The sequence below is a fragment of the Eurytemora carolleeae genome, unplaced genomic scaffold (assembly GCF_000591075.1).
Source record: "Eurytemora carolleeae unplaced genomic scaffold, Eaff_2.0 scaffold316, whole genome shotgun sequence".
Taxonomy (NCBI): domain Eukaryota; kingdom Metazoa; phylum Arthropoda; class Copepoda; order Calanoida; family Temoridae; genus Eurytemora; species Eurytemora carolleeae.
Window position 1 is genome coordinate 260,252 of NW_019396350.1, and position 16,393 is coordinate 276,644.

The window sequence follows — 16,393 nt, forward strand, 5'->3', positions numbered from 1 at the left end:
GGCGAAACTTGTTTGACTTAAATCTGGTAAGTCTAAGATTCCTAGGATTAGCCGGCATCGCAGATGAAATATTTATGACACGGAATTTATTTAGAAATGCAAAACCAGGTGTCAACCAAAATATATACAAACAGTTCAGGGACCGATTTTAATGAGTTTGAGCTACGTCACTGGATTACCTTCTGCCGGTTCAAATTGGAACCACTGATTCAAAGGAAGGCTTTAAATCAGCGATTCAAATTTAAACAGGCAGTAAGCAGTTTAAATTCATTAAATTAGGTATCAGAAAATATTTATTTTAATAAAAATATGTTAAAATCATCAATCTTGAAACAATTCAAAAATCATTGATAACCTTGAATTTAACAAAAAATGCTTAAAAACAGATTTTTTTGCCAAATCATTTAACAGGCCATTAAAAGACTAAATTTACGCGTAAAAACCCAGCAACAATTTTATTATTCTTACAGAGTTTAAGGGTGGTCATCAAAGTATTACGTTGTGGATAAATATAGAGGAAGAAAAACTGATTTCTAAACTGTATTTTGTCATTTTTAAATTTTATTTTCAACCATGTTAGAATAAAGTGATCTTTAAAAAAGAGTTAATAAATTTAATCTAAAACTCAAGTTTATGAAATCATGAAATTGAAAAGGTATAAATAGTACATTTAACATTCAAATTAATTATAATACTTTTATATTTTAGAACGTTGTATGCAGGCATTTACAGAACTTTATCCGGGGGGGTTGGGGGAGGGGGGGGGGCGCGGTCCCATGATAATAAAAATGTTACTTTTACAGGGGGGAAGGAAAAGCCCTCTTATCCTCCCCCCTCCCCGGTTGTATGAAGGTATGCCCATCCCCCAAACATAAATGGACAATTCCTACAATTTATTTAAATTATTTTTTAAATAGATTCTGTAGAAGTTTGTAGAATTGAAAAATAAAAGTTTAGAATTTATGAATCTTGGAATTGAAAAACTTTTGCAGAAGACAGTTCTGATGAAAGATTTTCTTGAGGATGTTTCAAGGGATTAATCACCTGTTTAAAGATACACATAAATACTGAAAAGATCGGAATTATGGAACACAACCAAGCTACACAGCTTAAACATCGCCTGAAGGGATAGAACAATCTGACGCTCTCTCGTGTTTTGCCAATTGTTTTTTAATATTGTTTATAATACTTTTCGTTTTATAAAAACAATGTAAAGTGAAAAATCGTTGAGTTCCTGTGTCCCAAAAAAAAAACTGACACAAACTCGAATTTTCTAATCCCTGTAGTTTTGCAACCTAAAGGTTTAAACCAATGACCAATTCAAACTTAGATTATTTGTTCTAACAAAATTCAAAGTTTGAAATATCTAAGGTATTGAAATTAAGTTGCAAAGATATAGGGATTATAGAAACTAGAGTTTGGGACAAAGACTCAATCCTTTGTGTAAATTGTATATTTTCAATTCCTTTAAATACCCGGGGATTTTACAAAGCTTTGCCATCTTTGTTTAAACTTTACAATTGTTTCTCGGAGCGAGTACTTTTGAGATTTGATAATTTGTTCATATTTGGTTTCTAAGTTTTACGTTTTATTAACATCATCTATAAAAAAATTAAAAAGCAAAGGATTCTAAATCGTTAGTTCGTGCTTTTTAGAAGAAAAAAATATCATTTTACGTGTAAACTCAGGTTTTTGTATAAATTATGATTATACGTATAAACTTAAGTTTTTGTATAAAATGCTAAAATAATAAATGATACAATAACAAATTGAACCAGAAATTCTATCTGCAAAGTTTTACAAATATTAGCATTAGACTGAGTTACTTTAAGTGGTTTTATGTACACACAACAATAATTTCTTCACAACATTTCTGATTTGTCATTAAATTAAACAAAAATTGTTAAAGGATAATTGCTGCTCTATTGGCAGTTCTAATCAAATAGTAAAATTCTGCGAGAAAATAATCTGACATCGTTGCAACCTCATGTAGACCTTTCATATTTCAAACTAGGAATTCTGCTCAAATGGTCAAAGTTTGAAATATCAAAGGAGGAAGAGATATGGGGGTTGGAAAATTAGAGTTTAAAGGGAGTGTTCGCGAAAAATGAAAGGGGGTATATGCTTAATGCGATAAAAAAGCGCTTTTGATCGCTACTAATCTTACTTCTATCTGTTGCGTCTATAAGGGGAAAATTGTTAAAGACGTCTCACACCGAATAACTTAGCGGCCATACAAATTGAGAAAATTACAACATACTACTTAGACCGTAAAAAAATCAATTTAATTTCAAACGAATCATTTAGATATTACAACCTATATTCATCGATTATCTTTCGCCACATTTGTATATAGTTTATATTTTATAATATTTTATTTTTTTAGAAAACGTTTTCAACGGATTTCGAAAATTGTGAGTGGTGTGCGGTATTCTTAGATAGTTGCGCAAGCGACAAGAGAAACAAACAAATTAATTAAAAAACATTATAAAATATAAACTATATACAAATGTGGCGAAAGATAATCGATGACTATAGGTTGTAATATCTGAATGATTTGTTTAAAATTAATTTGATTTTTTACGGTCTAAGGCAAAAGTTACAATTTTCTCAATTTGTATGGCCGCTAAGTTATTCGGTGTGAGACGTATTTAACAATTTTCTCTTTATAGACGCAACAGATAGCAGTATGATCAGTAGCGATAAAAAGCGCTTTTTTATCGCAATAAGCCTATAGCCCCCTTCAATTTCTCGCAAACACTCCCTTTAAGACAAGTAACCAGTTACTTGATGGTGCTGTCTTTAATTCTATTTGAGATGTACTTTCATTTTTATAATTTCTATGGATTTAATTTTTTTTAAATAATATTTTTTGTTGTTATTCATTTTCTCAAAATATCATAGATACAGTAGAACCCATAATATTGTGGAATAGGAAGACGACATCTTACCAATCTTATGTGTATTAAATGCAAATAGTTTTACCAGTTGCTCGAAATTTAACTTACTAAATGACTGTAGGGTGTCCTTTTAATCTTGCAAATCAAATTGCTGTAACTTTGTTATTGTTTGGAATTTTTCCAATCTGTAAAACATTTTGAGTAATCAAAATATGAACGTTTTGTTTTCTAACTGGATTCACTTCTGTTTATTTAACAAGTGTTAAAAAATACCACCATTTTCTGCATAATTCAGCTCTAGCGTAAAAATCGACTAAAACTCTGATAAGTATTTCGGAAGGGTTGACTTTGAAGAGTAATAACTCTTCAACGAAAGCAAGTATCTGAGGTAGCCCTTGACCTTGGCTTTCTTCGTGCAAAATTATCTAACCCGTGCAAAATTATCTAACCCGCCCACCCAAAGAAAGGTGAAACTGCCGTGAAACGTTTTATCGAAATAATGGCGTATAGGAAAACTGAATTTGTATTTTTTTTTCTGCAACACATGTTGCGGATATTTTGTTATATCGCAAAACGTTTATATTACAGTCGGACACCCTGTTTATCCACAATTGCGGAATATCAAGTTCATAATCAAACATTTAGTTGAGTCTAACAATCGTCTTATTTCGACTCAACAATTTTATGGGTCTCTCTGTTCTCTCTGCTCTATGGGCTGGTACCGAAGCTCTGTGAAGTCCATGGTAAACCGGCGGATGGTGGACCTGATACGGCAGAGAGAGGACAGGAAGGAGAACCGGAGGAGGAGGAGGAAGGACCGGAGTCCAAGACTGTTCGGTCAACAGAGACGACTGGCCGGGCATGTCTGACGAGGAGAACCCAGGGTATTTTGTAAATATTGTAGAGAGGATCACAGAATTTTGACATCGGCTCCATATCACAGTGCCGCCGGTGATTGTTAATCTAAACAGTAACAGTTCGTTAACAACAAAGGAATCTTTTTTAATCCGCCCCAAATTCTAATTTTCTCTTTCTTATATCTTTGCAACTTGTTTTATATATCAAACTTTGACTGTTTAATCAATGGTCTATCGACAATAGACATCAGGTTACAAAGACATGACGATTAGAAAATTAAATTTTGAGCGAGTTATTAATTCCTCTGTCGCCATTTTTTAAATAGAATACTTCATCCAATACATCGGAGAATGTTAAAGTTTTTCTTTTCTTTTTTACTGTCAACGAAACTTTAAGTGAACCCCCTTTTAAAGAGTTATATACCCGATTCACAACGGCACCATCCAGCAATGGGAAAGATATGTCTATCGGATTTATAGACATATGGAAAAGTAATAAATTCTGATAATTTCCTTCTTTTCTCTGTTTCATACATAGAGAATAGAATATATAGAGAGGAATTAACTAGAAAAAAATGTAAAACGGCCATTTTGTTGTACTGTTTCCATACTGCAGGATAATTCCTCTCTATATATTCTATTCTCTATGGTTTCGATCATATATCCGCAATCTATAGAGAAAATAGAGAGTCACTTAAAATAACGTCCACAGTCCCTTTAACTATTTCAAAAACTTAAATATTACAAATTTTCCATATTCAAAATATTGCTCGGTTTTCTTGACAAAAGTTTAACAAAGGCTTAAGTTATTTTTCAAATTTAAATTGTCTCCCTGCTGCAGTGTGTTCAAGTGTTCGGCAGTGTGTTCAAGTATTCGGCAGTGTGCTCAAGTGTTCGGCAGTATAATCAAGTATTCGGCAGTGTGTTCAAGTATTCGACAGTGTGTTTAAGTATTCGGCAGTGTATTCAGGTATTCGGCAGTGTGTTCAAGTATTCGACAGTGTGTTCAATTATTCGGCAGTGTGTTCAAGTGTTCGGCAGTGCATGTTTAAGTGTTAGGCAGTGCATGTTCAAGTATTCGGCAGTGTGTTCAAGTGTTCGGCAGTGCATGTTCAAGTGTTCGGCAGTGTGTTCAAGTATTCGGCAGTGTGTTCAAGTGTTCGGCAGTGTGTTCAAGTATTCGGCAGTGTGTTCAAGTATTCGACAGTGTGTTCAAGTATTCGGCTGTGTATTCAAGTATTCGGCAGTGTGTTCAAGTGTTCAGCAGTGTGTTCAAGTATTCGGCAGTGTGTTTAAGTGTTCGGCAGTGTGTTCAAGTGTTCGGCAGTGTGCTCAAGTGTTCGGCAGTGTGTTCAATTGTTCAGAAGTGTGTTCAAGTGTTCGGCAGTGTGTTCAAGTGTTCGGCAGTGTGTTCAAGTGTTCGGCAGTGTGTTCAAGTGTTCGGCAGTGTGCTCAAGTGTTTGGCAGTGTGTTCAAGTGTTCGGCAGTGATCGGATACAAACATAAAAATTGTGATTACTGACACTAAATAAGCAGCTAGTGAGTAGGTAAAATAGGCAAATGATAGGCCGGGTACTGTAAAAAGTCTGGCTGCGCCATCAAAGTTGAAACCGAGCCAGTATAGGATAGGGTCGGGACGATACAAGGGGTCTGTCTGGTTCCAATTAGGTATCGATGCGTATATGCTTTGTATTTACAAATGTAATCTGTTCACCCTCAACTAAGCTGTCGGTGCGTTCTGCAGTTATTTGCAGTACACTGACCGAAGATATAGTAGCGTTTAGTGGAGAGTGTTTAATGTATTTGAACAATTGAAAGACCGTCTAATTCTTATACCTAACAAAAAACCCAACGATGAATAAGAATTGAAAAATTTCAAATTGTTAGAAGAAAATTGGAAAGTTTTGTGTAAGTTTCAAGAAGAAGAGCTCGGATCTTTCTTTCAATCCAAGTCTCTAAACCAAACAAACAAAAAGTATGTTGTAGTTCAAGATAGTATTAAATTATAATTCGGATTCAGTTCATTAAGAATAATAAAACTGGTAGTACAGGAACTGAGTTTTTGACACAAACTCAAATTTTATTATCTCTATATCTTTGCAGCCCAATGTCGTGGAACTTACTTATTTCAAACTATGAAATCTGTTAGATGTTGTAAATGTCAAATGGTTTATAACATTATGTTTCAAAAATATAGAAATTAGAAAATCAGAGTTGTGGCGAAGACTCAATTCCTTTATGAAATAGACGTTTTAAAATTTGATGATTTCAAAAATTGGTATTTTGACAATGTTTTTTCTTGTATTTAAACCCTTTTAAAAAACATGCTTAAAGGTCTTGTTTAGGATAGAAAATATTCTCTCCATTTATTATAACTCACAAAAATGTATGACTTACCATTTTTGTAGTTGTGAAGAATATGTCGTCTTTGGTAGCAATGAGACTAAGTTTAGGCAGATGAAGGGTTTGGAGTAAATTCCCATTTATAGTTGACCGAACCTAAATATGAATATATATTGTATAGTTGACCGAACCTTAATATGAATATATATTGTATGTTGACCGAACCTAAATATGAATATATATTGTATAGTTGACCGAATCTAAATATGAATATATTGTATAGTTGACCGAACCTAAATATGAATATATTGTATAGTTGACCGAACCGAAATACAAATATATATTGTATAGTTGACCGAACCTAAATATAAATGTATATTGTATAGTTGACCGAACCTAAATATGAATATATTAAGTATAGTTGACCGAACCTAAATATGAATATATTAAGTATAGATGACCGAACCTAAATATGAATATATATTGTATAGTTGACCGAACCTAAATATTAATATATATTGTATAGTTGACCGAACCTAAATTCGTCACTGAATTCCCATGTTTTTTGGGACACCCTGTATATTGTATTCAAAGCTCATAGCCCGGGAAACAATAAATAACAGGTTTCAAAGAAAGCGCGATTTCCCCAGAGGGATTTTTCTACACCTTGCATCAAAATAATAATTCTTTGAAAAATGTAAATTATTATTTAATTTTACGAAATAAAATTAAAATATGCTTCATTTGACAGATGTACCGCCCCAGTCAAACTCCACGCTCATAGCTCATCAGAGACCCGACACTTGATTCTAGAAATAGCACCCGAGGGCGCAATGTCGCTCAACTGAGTAAGCAGAGAAGCGATTTCCGTAGGAGTTCTTTCAAGTGACCCTTCATGCAAAGATAGAAATGCTCGATTTACAACGGTCCCCTTGAAACATTGATCTGATCAAAAATGTGGAAAAAATGTTGTTTTTCTGATTCAAAAAGTGTTTATTTATGTGAGTTTCTCCATAGTTTCTTGTAAGCAAGAAATATTCAAATCACTTTTATTTAAATAAACAGAAACATTAATATCTAATTCATACTTGATCAGACAAAGCTTTCAAGGGTACCATGATGAATCGGGCATTAACATTTTTGCATAGATGGTCACTTAAAATTACGTTCACAGTCCCTTCAAAAATCTGAAAGTGTATGGGACTGTAAACTTAGGTTCAGTGCCGACCTTTAAACAGCCTAGAGCAATCTGTACAGTTCACATACAGACAGACAAAACGGGACGGTACACCAACGGGACGGTACAAAATAGAGAGTCACTTAAAATAACGTCCACAGTCCCTTTAACTATTTCAAAAACTTAAATATTACAAATTTTCCATATTCAAAATATTGCTCGGTTTTCTTGACAAAAGTTTAACAAAGGCTTAAGTTATTTTTCAAATTTAAATTGTCTCCCTGCTGCAGTGTGNGGAATCATCACCTTTATGTTTCTTGTTTTGGTAGACATGAGAGTTTAGTATTATTCTTTATTTGATTTGGTTTAGTTTTCGGTTAAAGTTTTCGGTTGTATTATTTAATATTAAGTTGCAAAGGAAAACCACTAATTAATATTGCGTAGATGAATCTGTAGAATGTATAATTATTAATTATATAGAGGATTAATTTATATGAATGGAAGTCAGTTATACTGATGTTTATTGCATATATCTTAATGTACCGTAATATGTACTGTGCATAATTGATTTATATATTTGGTTTGGTTTGGTTATGATATTTTAGCACAGTGATACACGAGGGGAGGAAGGCCAGCCACAACAATTTCTCGTCCGAGCCACATTCTCCTCATTTTCTCGTCCAAGCCACCTCGAAATCCTCCTCCTTCGCTTATTATGTTTTTTAAGTTTCTAAATCTTGAAGATAAAGCTATCTTTTAAAAATCAGGCCACGTTAGGGCATAAAATATGGATAGACTTAAGTATTGCAATGATTACATCATGTTGAAATCTTCAAAGCCATGAGAATGATGTCAAACTTTATTTAGGTGAAACTTAAATCTCTTCTGCCTCCGTAATGGCTAACCTTCGTGATACAAAATAAATAGCAAAATATTTGGCATACCTCTGCCTACAATTTTCCCCATGGAAACACCCGAAAAAATTCTATGGTTTTCGCTAAAATTACAAAAAAAAATCAAAGTTTTATAAACTTGGAATTATTTGCCTAGATTATCTGAAAATGCGCGTAAGAAAGGTGAATATTTTTCAGGACATTGTACTCAAAAACTTAAAATCTATTGAAAGTATTTCTTTCTATTTACAAAAATTTAATATTTCGTTAATGCTCTAACGTGACCGGATTCTTAAAAAATTGTTTTATCTTGGAGAATTGAACACTTTAAAAAGATAATATTCGAAGGACGAGGATTTCGAGGTGGGTCGGACGAGAAAATGAGGAGAATGTGGCCATCTTTTTATTTTGAAAATAGTTTTTTATCCAATCAAAACATAACCTTCTCAAGTCATATAAAAATACCCGAACACTTGTTGCTCATGTTTATTTGGACACCCTGTACACTGTACAGTGTACATGTTGCTTATTTCTAGACTTTTTCCACATACGCAAAGAGTGTGGATAGTTCAGAATTGTCTCAATGAAAATCTGTTCAGATTGGTTTATATATACTCAAGTATTATTGTAAGTCTGTTAAAAACTTCATTGTGAGTGGCGAAGGCATATCATCCATGTGTTTTTACTCTGTTGCTAGTGATGAACTGTTTTATACAGGGTGTCCCACATCATATTAGACCGAGAACGGGTCTAAACTCTAAATTACGATTTTCGGGACTAAGTAGAAAATTTTATTAGAATGAATCATTTTGAAAAATAACATAAGGCTTATATAAGAATTTTCTTGAGGAAAAGTTTTTCGAGTATTAAGGGTTTATTTTGGTGTTAAAGATTGGAGATAAACTAATATGATATGGGACGCTCTGTATTTTTGAAGAACTACTTTGATAGTTTTGTCGAATGAAGAAGAAGCTATTGTTTTTGAAGCTAAAACGGCAGACTTAAAAGGGACATTTTTTATATTCGCGTTTTCGAAAAAGAATTGTTTTTATTTATTGCTTTTTTCTTTCTACCATAGCCTCAAATTCTAAAAAAAATCATTGATTATCTAAATATCCAATTACCTCTATAAGTGATGTTTACATTACATTTTTGGTTCGTGTTAAGTCTTTGTTATATTTCAAAATCGAAATTTTGCATAATATAAGAAAAAATTAAAAATCTTTTTTTTTCATTTTTAGGAAACAAATATTGCAAAGTTTAAAAAAAAACTTTCTAAAAGTTTTTGAACCTGGGAAGTTAAAAAAATACTTTTTTGTAAGGAACGAAAACTATTAACAGCACTAATTACCTCGAAGCTATCTGGAGAAACTATTAAGTTATTAACAACACTAATTACCTCAAAGCTATCTGGAGAAAACTATTAACAGCACTAATTACCTCGAAGCTATCTGGAGAAAACTATTAACAACACTAATTACCTCAAAGCTATCTGGAGAAACTATTAACAACACTAATTACCTCAAAGCTATCTGGAGAAAACTATTAACAGCACTAATTACCTCAAAGCTATCTGGAGAAAACTATTAACATGCACTAATTACCTCAAAGCTATCTGGAGAAAATGCCAGGGTGTAAGGGAAGGCGGGCACAACCTTTACAATTTCATTCAAAAAACTATTCAAAGTTAATCTTTTTCCAAATCTGAATATTCGAAGCATCCTTCAAACATAAATACAAACAACTTTTAAAATAAAATTTACAGTAACAACCAAAGCTAAAAAAATGTGTTATTGATTTTTGATTAAAAATTAGGATATTCTTTTAGGAGCAATAATTCTCTTTATCATATAATATATGAGACCTTTAAAATAATTTTTAAGTTAGGAATTGCGATTTTGAAACTATTTTAAACATTTAGCTTCAGTATTATACAAATATTTTCTAAATAAGAAAGAACAGTTTTTCCTCTTAACAATAAATATGTTAAAAAAGAGGCAAAAATAATTGCAATTAAAGAAAAATACTGCTTAATTATCAGGAGTGTGACTGAAATCTAGTTTTTATTTGTAAACAAGAGACTGTTCACGTTATTTCAAGTTTAACTTTAAAACTTTTATCTGAGTAACTATAGATGTAGATAAAGTCGTTTTTCTATCATCAAAATATTTTGTCAATTTCCCTAATTGTCTCAACTGCGAAACTCTGCAGGTAAATTGGCAAGGTTATCTCCATCATTGATGCTCAGATGAAGGTTTCAAGGTTACAGTCGTGAGTAGGGCGTACAAACTCTTCAAACTAAGGGTAACTTGAAATTACGTCAACAGTCCCTTTAAACAAATATTTTTTGTTTGTTTAGTTTGCTGAATGTTCCTTGTTAGGTTGGCAGTTCCATTGTATCTCCCTGAGAACCTGCCATGAACCTGCTCCGGACTCACGGAGGAACAGAGAGGTGCAGGAGTGGGTCACTAGGAGCTCCTCCCTCTCATCCTCCCAGATCTCCTGGATACACAGCAGGGATAATACAGGATGTCCCACGAAACATAACAGTTGAGAGACGACTTGACGATCGTCTTCGGTCTTTAAGATAATTTACGGCACGCATTCGTCGACCGGCTCACCGCCGAGAAAAAAGCCTAACCGTACGGTTTATTTTAGACATGAAGGAGAACCCAAACATTAAACCTTTGACTGATCAATGATCATAGAGGTTCAAAGGGTGCTTTTAAGAATCGAACATGACACTTTACACTTTAGGGACGCTTAAAATCACGGCATGGGAGGGGGGTTTAATTGGAGAGGCAGGGGGGGGTCCAGTAGGAGAGGCAGGGGGGGGTCCAGTAGGAGAGGCAGGGGGGGGGGGTCTAGTAGGAGAGGCAGGGGTGGAGGTCCAGAAGAACCACAAGAGGACGGAGCCAAGGTGTGTTCCCTACCTGTACATCAGAGGGTTCACAATCTATGGTTAGAATGTCTTCTCTAGCCCCTGTACTCACATCTACCATCTCAAATCCTTTCCTACGATACATAAATAATATATATAATCATAGATTATTAGACGGATAAATCACCTCAAGCATTTAATAGTTGAAATTGTTGATATGCTCTACACTCTGCAGCGGTTTATGCCAACTTATTTATTAGAATTTGTAAATTGAAAAACTTTCTGGAAACTTAACATTAAAGGAAATTGTACAAAACTAAAGATGGGGTTCACAACTTGTCCTATTTTACGATTATAGCCTGCAGCATAAAGTGGAATAATAAGTTATCTAATTAGAAATGTTGCTAAGGGTTTAAAACTTGTAACTGATGTACTCTTTTCACTACGTTTTCATTACGTTTTCATTACGTTTTCATTATTTTTTCACTACGTTTCCACTACGTATTTATTACGTTTCATTACGTTTTAACTACGTTTTCATTACTTTTTCAAGAATATACAAGTTTACCCGTAATAGATTAATGAGACTAAATGGAGACGACTGTACTGAATTCAGTCACTCTTTTTTCTGATATTTGTGGTTTCCTATATACAGTGGAAAAGGAAGACGACTGTGAGACTAGAGCACAAAACAGGTCATAGAATGATAATTGCCGCGGACCACCCTGCTTATCTAGCCTGAACGAGCCAGCTGCATGTGGGTCAAAACAAAGATTTAGTTTGTTACACGATAAAGTAATCATTGAGGCAATGTGCCTGAGGACTTAGGCTGTTAGTATAAAATCCCGATTTTAGACCTAAAGGTAAGGCTATGGTTACTTAGGAAAAGTCAGAAAATTTCAACAGCCTTCGGCCAATACCTTTAGAGTTCATAAAAAAGAAACTACAGGGGTGGGGGGGATCAAGTTGACCCCCCTCCCCCTCCAGCAGGAATAGGGTTATCACTAATAGTTTCCGGTCATCATTAAAAGTCTCATCTTTTATGGGTAACTCTGTATAAGTCATAAGTAACCATTACATATTATAAGATCTATATCTCCATTAAGCTTAAACAAAGAAAGATTTCATTCTGCTTTATACCGGTAATAAACATACATTATATACCACTTGTTTTATGGCTATTATAGTAATTGAGTCCTTACCACAAACTCAACTTTTTTAAATCCCTATCTCTTGGCAACCCAATGTCGTAAACCTTAGATATTTCAAACTATGAATTCAAAAACTCAATTTCTTAGTGATGTAGATTGTTTACCGTGTTCCGACCACCATACTTCCTTCAGATCTACCCTCCACCTCCGCCTCCTTCCTCTCCATCCTTCTCTCCACCAGGGACACCACCAGGGGCTGCTCCAGGAAGGTTAACTCCTATGAAGATTAGAACATTAAATAAATTTTGAAATCTACCTAGTTTCTTGCTTCTGACCCCCCAAAATTAAACACGTGCAGATAATTTCCATGGTCGGTCCTAGCCGCAGCACTTGCTCTCCTGTCTTAGCTGCAGCACTTGCTCTCCTGTCCTAGCCGCAGCACTTGCTCTCCTGTCCTAGCCGCAGCACTTGCTCTCCTGTCCTAGCCGCAGCACTTGCTCTCCTGTCCTAGCCGCAGCACTTGCTCTCCTGTCCTAGCCGCAGCACTTGCTCTCCTGTCCTAGCCGCAGCACTTGCTCTCCTGTCCTAGCCGCAGCACTTGCTCTCCTGTCCTAGCCGCAGCACTTGCTCTCCTGTCCTAGCCGCAGCACTTGCTCTCCTGTCCTAGCCGCAGCACTTGCTCTCCTGTCTTAGCCGCAGCACTTGCTCTCCTGTCCTAGCCGCAGCACTTGCTCTCCTGTCTTAGCCGCAGCACTTGCTCTCCTGTCTTAGCCGCGGCAAGCTAGGCCCAATTTAATAAAACTCAATCTTAATTTCACATTATTTAATGGGTTTGGGGGTTGGGGTGTCCCCAATTCTCGTGCTAGGATTGGAATCCCCTATTTTCAAAGAAAATCACAGCTTTTGGACCAAGTTAGAAATATAAAAGCTTTACACCGTTAGGTTGTGAAGATATAGGAATAAGAAAATATGAGATTGTGGCAAAGACTCAATTCCTTTGAGTAAATGTGGAAAAATCTGTTTACCTGAACTTGTGTAAACCCCTGAACTGTATCATCAGTAAATGTAAACCACTCCTCAGCATGTATCCAGGAATATACAAGGGTTTACCTGAACTTGTGTAAACCCCTGAACTGTATCATCAGTAAATGTAATCCACTCCTCAGCATGTATCCAGGAATATACAAGGATTTTCCGTCCAACAATAATGGCCAATCTCAGCCCGCTGTGATTCCTAGAATATAGAATATTTATAGAATTCATCACAACAGAAACATTGACATTTATTACAAGTTGATGATACACATTTTTTGTTTGCTAGTCATGCTTCTTAATGCAAAATGGCCAAAACACGCAAATAAAAAATTTTGTTATGATTTTTTAAACATTGTGTTATGGGCCTGGGGCAAGGATAAATATGCCACACTATTGAACAAAAAACCTGAACACTTGGCTCAAACTCAAATTTTCTAATTCCATATTTTTGCAGTTTTGCAGTTCAAAATATAAATTCTGCTTGATATAAGAAAAGTCAAAGTATGACAAATATTGTTTCTTTGTAGTAAAGCAATTTGAAAAAGTTTTGAAAGTTAAGATCTAAGTCGAAAAACCTTAAATGTTCAAAAACAAACCACATCCCTAGTTACCTGTTGGATACACTGTACCCGGAGCAACCTCTGCTCGGCTCTAATCCATGCTCCCTGTCCAACCAATCAATCAATCAATATCAACAATTGTATAATTGTCACGTCACATTCTTTAAAGAATGGTTTAAAAACGACCAAATCTGTTAAACAATAAAACAAGGAAAACCTCAAATATTTGTTTTCAAAAAGCCTGTACTGCAATTCCTGGAAGTAATGGAAACAGACTTGAATATACTTTTTTGCAAACGACGTAGGTTTCCCACAGCCCAAAGCTCAAGACAGGGTAATGTTATAAAAATCATGTTTTGGAAACCAGGTTTTACGAAAGGGGTAAGACAATTTTGTGGATATCAACTCGGGATTTTCGTTCAAGGATACTCTTTAGAGGCGTATTCAGGGGGGGAGCTATAGGGGCTAAGCCCCCCCCCCTGGAACAGTGAAATCTATTGATTTCAGTGGGTTTTCAGGCCCCAACGGGTGCTAAGACCCCCCTGGACAAATTCCTGAATACGCCCCTGATACTCGTTTAAATATCAGGCTCTATGATGTTCTTCCTTCCATCGTAACTCGTGGTTATTACTCAAACTGTGCTTCTTATTAATTACAAAATAAAAACATATATTGTTATCCTGAACTAAATTGATTTTATTAAGAACCCCTAAAAAACATAAAAATTTTAAATAAATATTTTTGGTTATTTTCCGGAATAGAAAAATATTTTTTATTTTTCAGTTAAGTCACGTATTTTCATATATTTATCCAACAACTGAAAGCTAATCTAATTCACAAGTGTTTGTTTTTCAAAATATTTTGGTTCAGAGTGTTATTTTTCATCCAATCCTTCCAAGAATTAATCTGAGATGTATCTTCACAACAAAAAGGTTCTTTGTATTGTTATACATTTGTGTGTGTGTTTTAAGGATCCTTCATGTTAAGCTGGAATGTCCAATTCACAGTGGTACCCTTTAAACATCTTTATGAGAAGCGAAATGGAAAAATTTCTCTTTTTAAAAATTTGTTGATTTCTGTAAATTTCCTTGATTGTCTCAGGAAGGATGAATGTGCATAGCAAATTTTTAGGGAATCACACTTGAAAATAGCGCTTTGAACGGCTCAAGATTGCACATTTTTCCTAATAATTTATCATGGAATGTTCTATTTTGTGCATTAGTACATCAACTAAATATTTCAACAATTTTTTAAAAATCTGTCTTACAGCTTTTGCAGGAGGCCCAAAAAATACAAATTTTTAGGTGCCCACTCTTTATGAGTTCTGGATTTCTCAAAAGTGGTTTGCATTTTTATGAACTCTATAATTTTTAAAATTTTCAATATTTTCGGCATTTAAAAAAAAGATCTTCTTGAGGTTGTGTAATAATTTCTCAAATAAACTTGGATGTTAATACATGTGTGAAAAGGGTGAAACAGAGTGTCTCTGTAAACATGGGAATTTGTCGCTTACAAATCGTCTTTGATTTACGACAGTTGATAATAATAAATGACAAAAATAAGAAAAAGATTGCACGTCTAATATGTCAGACCCATAAAACAGTGGAATACGAAGACGACAATAATTTGAACGTTACAAATTCAGATAATGGGATTAAATTTATCGAACTTTCTTGTTTTTGATTTCGATGCACTATTTATAATAATAACTTGAATCTAACACTCATTTTCCTGTTCAACAGTTTTATAGGTTTCACGGTAGTAAAATCTTCAATAGTTCATTAACCAATAATTTACTCTCTTATTTCCAAATGTTAGTAAAGACACCCTGTGGCCTGTTTAACACTAACTATTGTCAGTTTATTAGGAAACCCTGGACTTCTGTCTATACTGGATTCAGTCAATTCATTGGTTCCTGAGCTCTTCTCTTCCCAAGATTTTGCTGTTAGTCTGTAACTCTGCTAATCTGAATATATATATTGTTAGTCTACAACTCTGCTAATCTGAATATATACATTGTTAGTCTGCAACTCTGCTAATCTGAATATATATATTGTTAGTCTGCAACTCTGCTAATCTGAATATATATATAATATATTGGTAGTCTGCAACTCTGCTAATCTGAATATATTTTGTTAGTCTGCAACTCTGCTATTCTGAATATATATATATATTGTTAGTCTGTACCTCTGCTAATCTGAATATATATATATTGTTAGTCTGCAACTCTGCTAATCTGAATATATATATTGTTAGTCTGCAACTCTGCTATTCTGAATATATATATATATTGTTAGTCTGTACCTCTGTAATCTGAATATATATATATTGTTAGTCTGCAACTCTGCTAATCTGAATATATTTTCTGGCATATTAAGCGTTATTGTCATGTTTCATTACAACATTTATAATTCGTCTTATCCTATCCTATGCCTTATCCAACAATATACTAAACATACATAATTCTTTTCTGCAACCTGGATTTTCTTAATCTCTTAAACCTTCTCCTTCTTCTGAATCTTCTCCTTTTCGTAGACCTACCCTTCTCTAGAACCTTCTACTTTTTCTAAACCATCGTCTTCTCCTAAGTCTTCTA

General features: G+C 34.3%; 1 protein-coding gene across 1 annotated transcript in view; it reads right to left on the reverse strand.

The window, feature by feature from the left end:
• Nucleotides 1–2,677: 2,677 nt before the first annotated feature.
• LOC111701497 (GTPase-activating Rap/Ran-GAP domain-like protein 3) overlaps nt 2,678–16,393 on the reverse strand; it is a 36,410-nt gene continuing 22,694 nt past the window's right edge. Inside the window, exons 14-22 of the mRNA XM_023472803.1 lie at nt 15,713–15,763; nt 13,849–13,902; nt 13,313–13,436; nt 12,367–12,479; nt 11,104–11,185; nt 10,544–10,672; nt 9,775–9,825; nt 6,155–6,256; nt 2,678–3,863 (exon numbers count right to left, since the gene is read on the reverse strand). Of these exons, the coding sequence (XP_023328571.1) occupies nt 3,609–3,863; nt 6,155–6,256; nt 9,775–9,825; nt 10,544–10,672; nt 11,104–11,185; nt 12,367–12,479; nt 13,313–13,436; nt 13,849–13,902; nt 15,713–15,763 (961 nt within the window). The 3' untranslated portion in view covers nt 2,678–3,608. The remainder of the gene's footprint in view (nt 3,864–6,154; nt 6,257–9,774; nt 9,826–10,543; nt 10,673–11,103; nt 11,186–12,366; nt 12,480–13,312; nt 13,437–13,848; nt 13,903–15,712; nt 15,764–16,393) is intronic.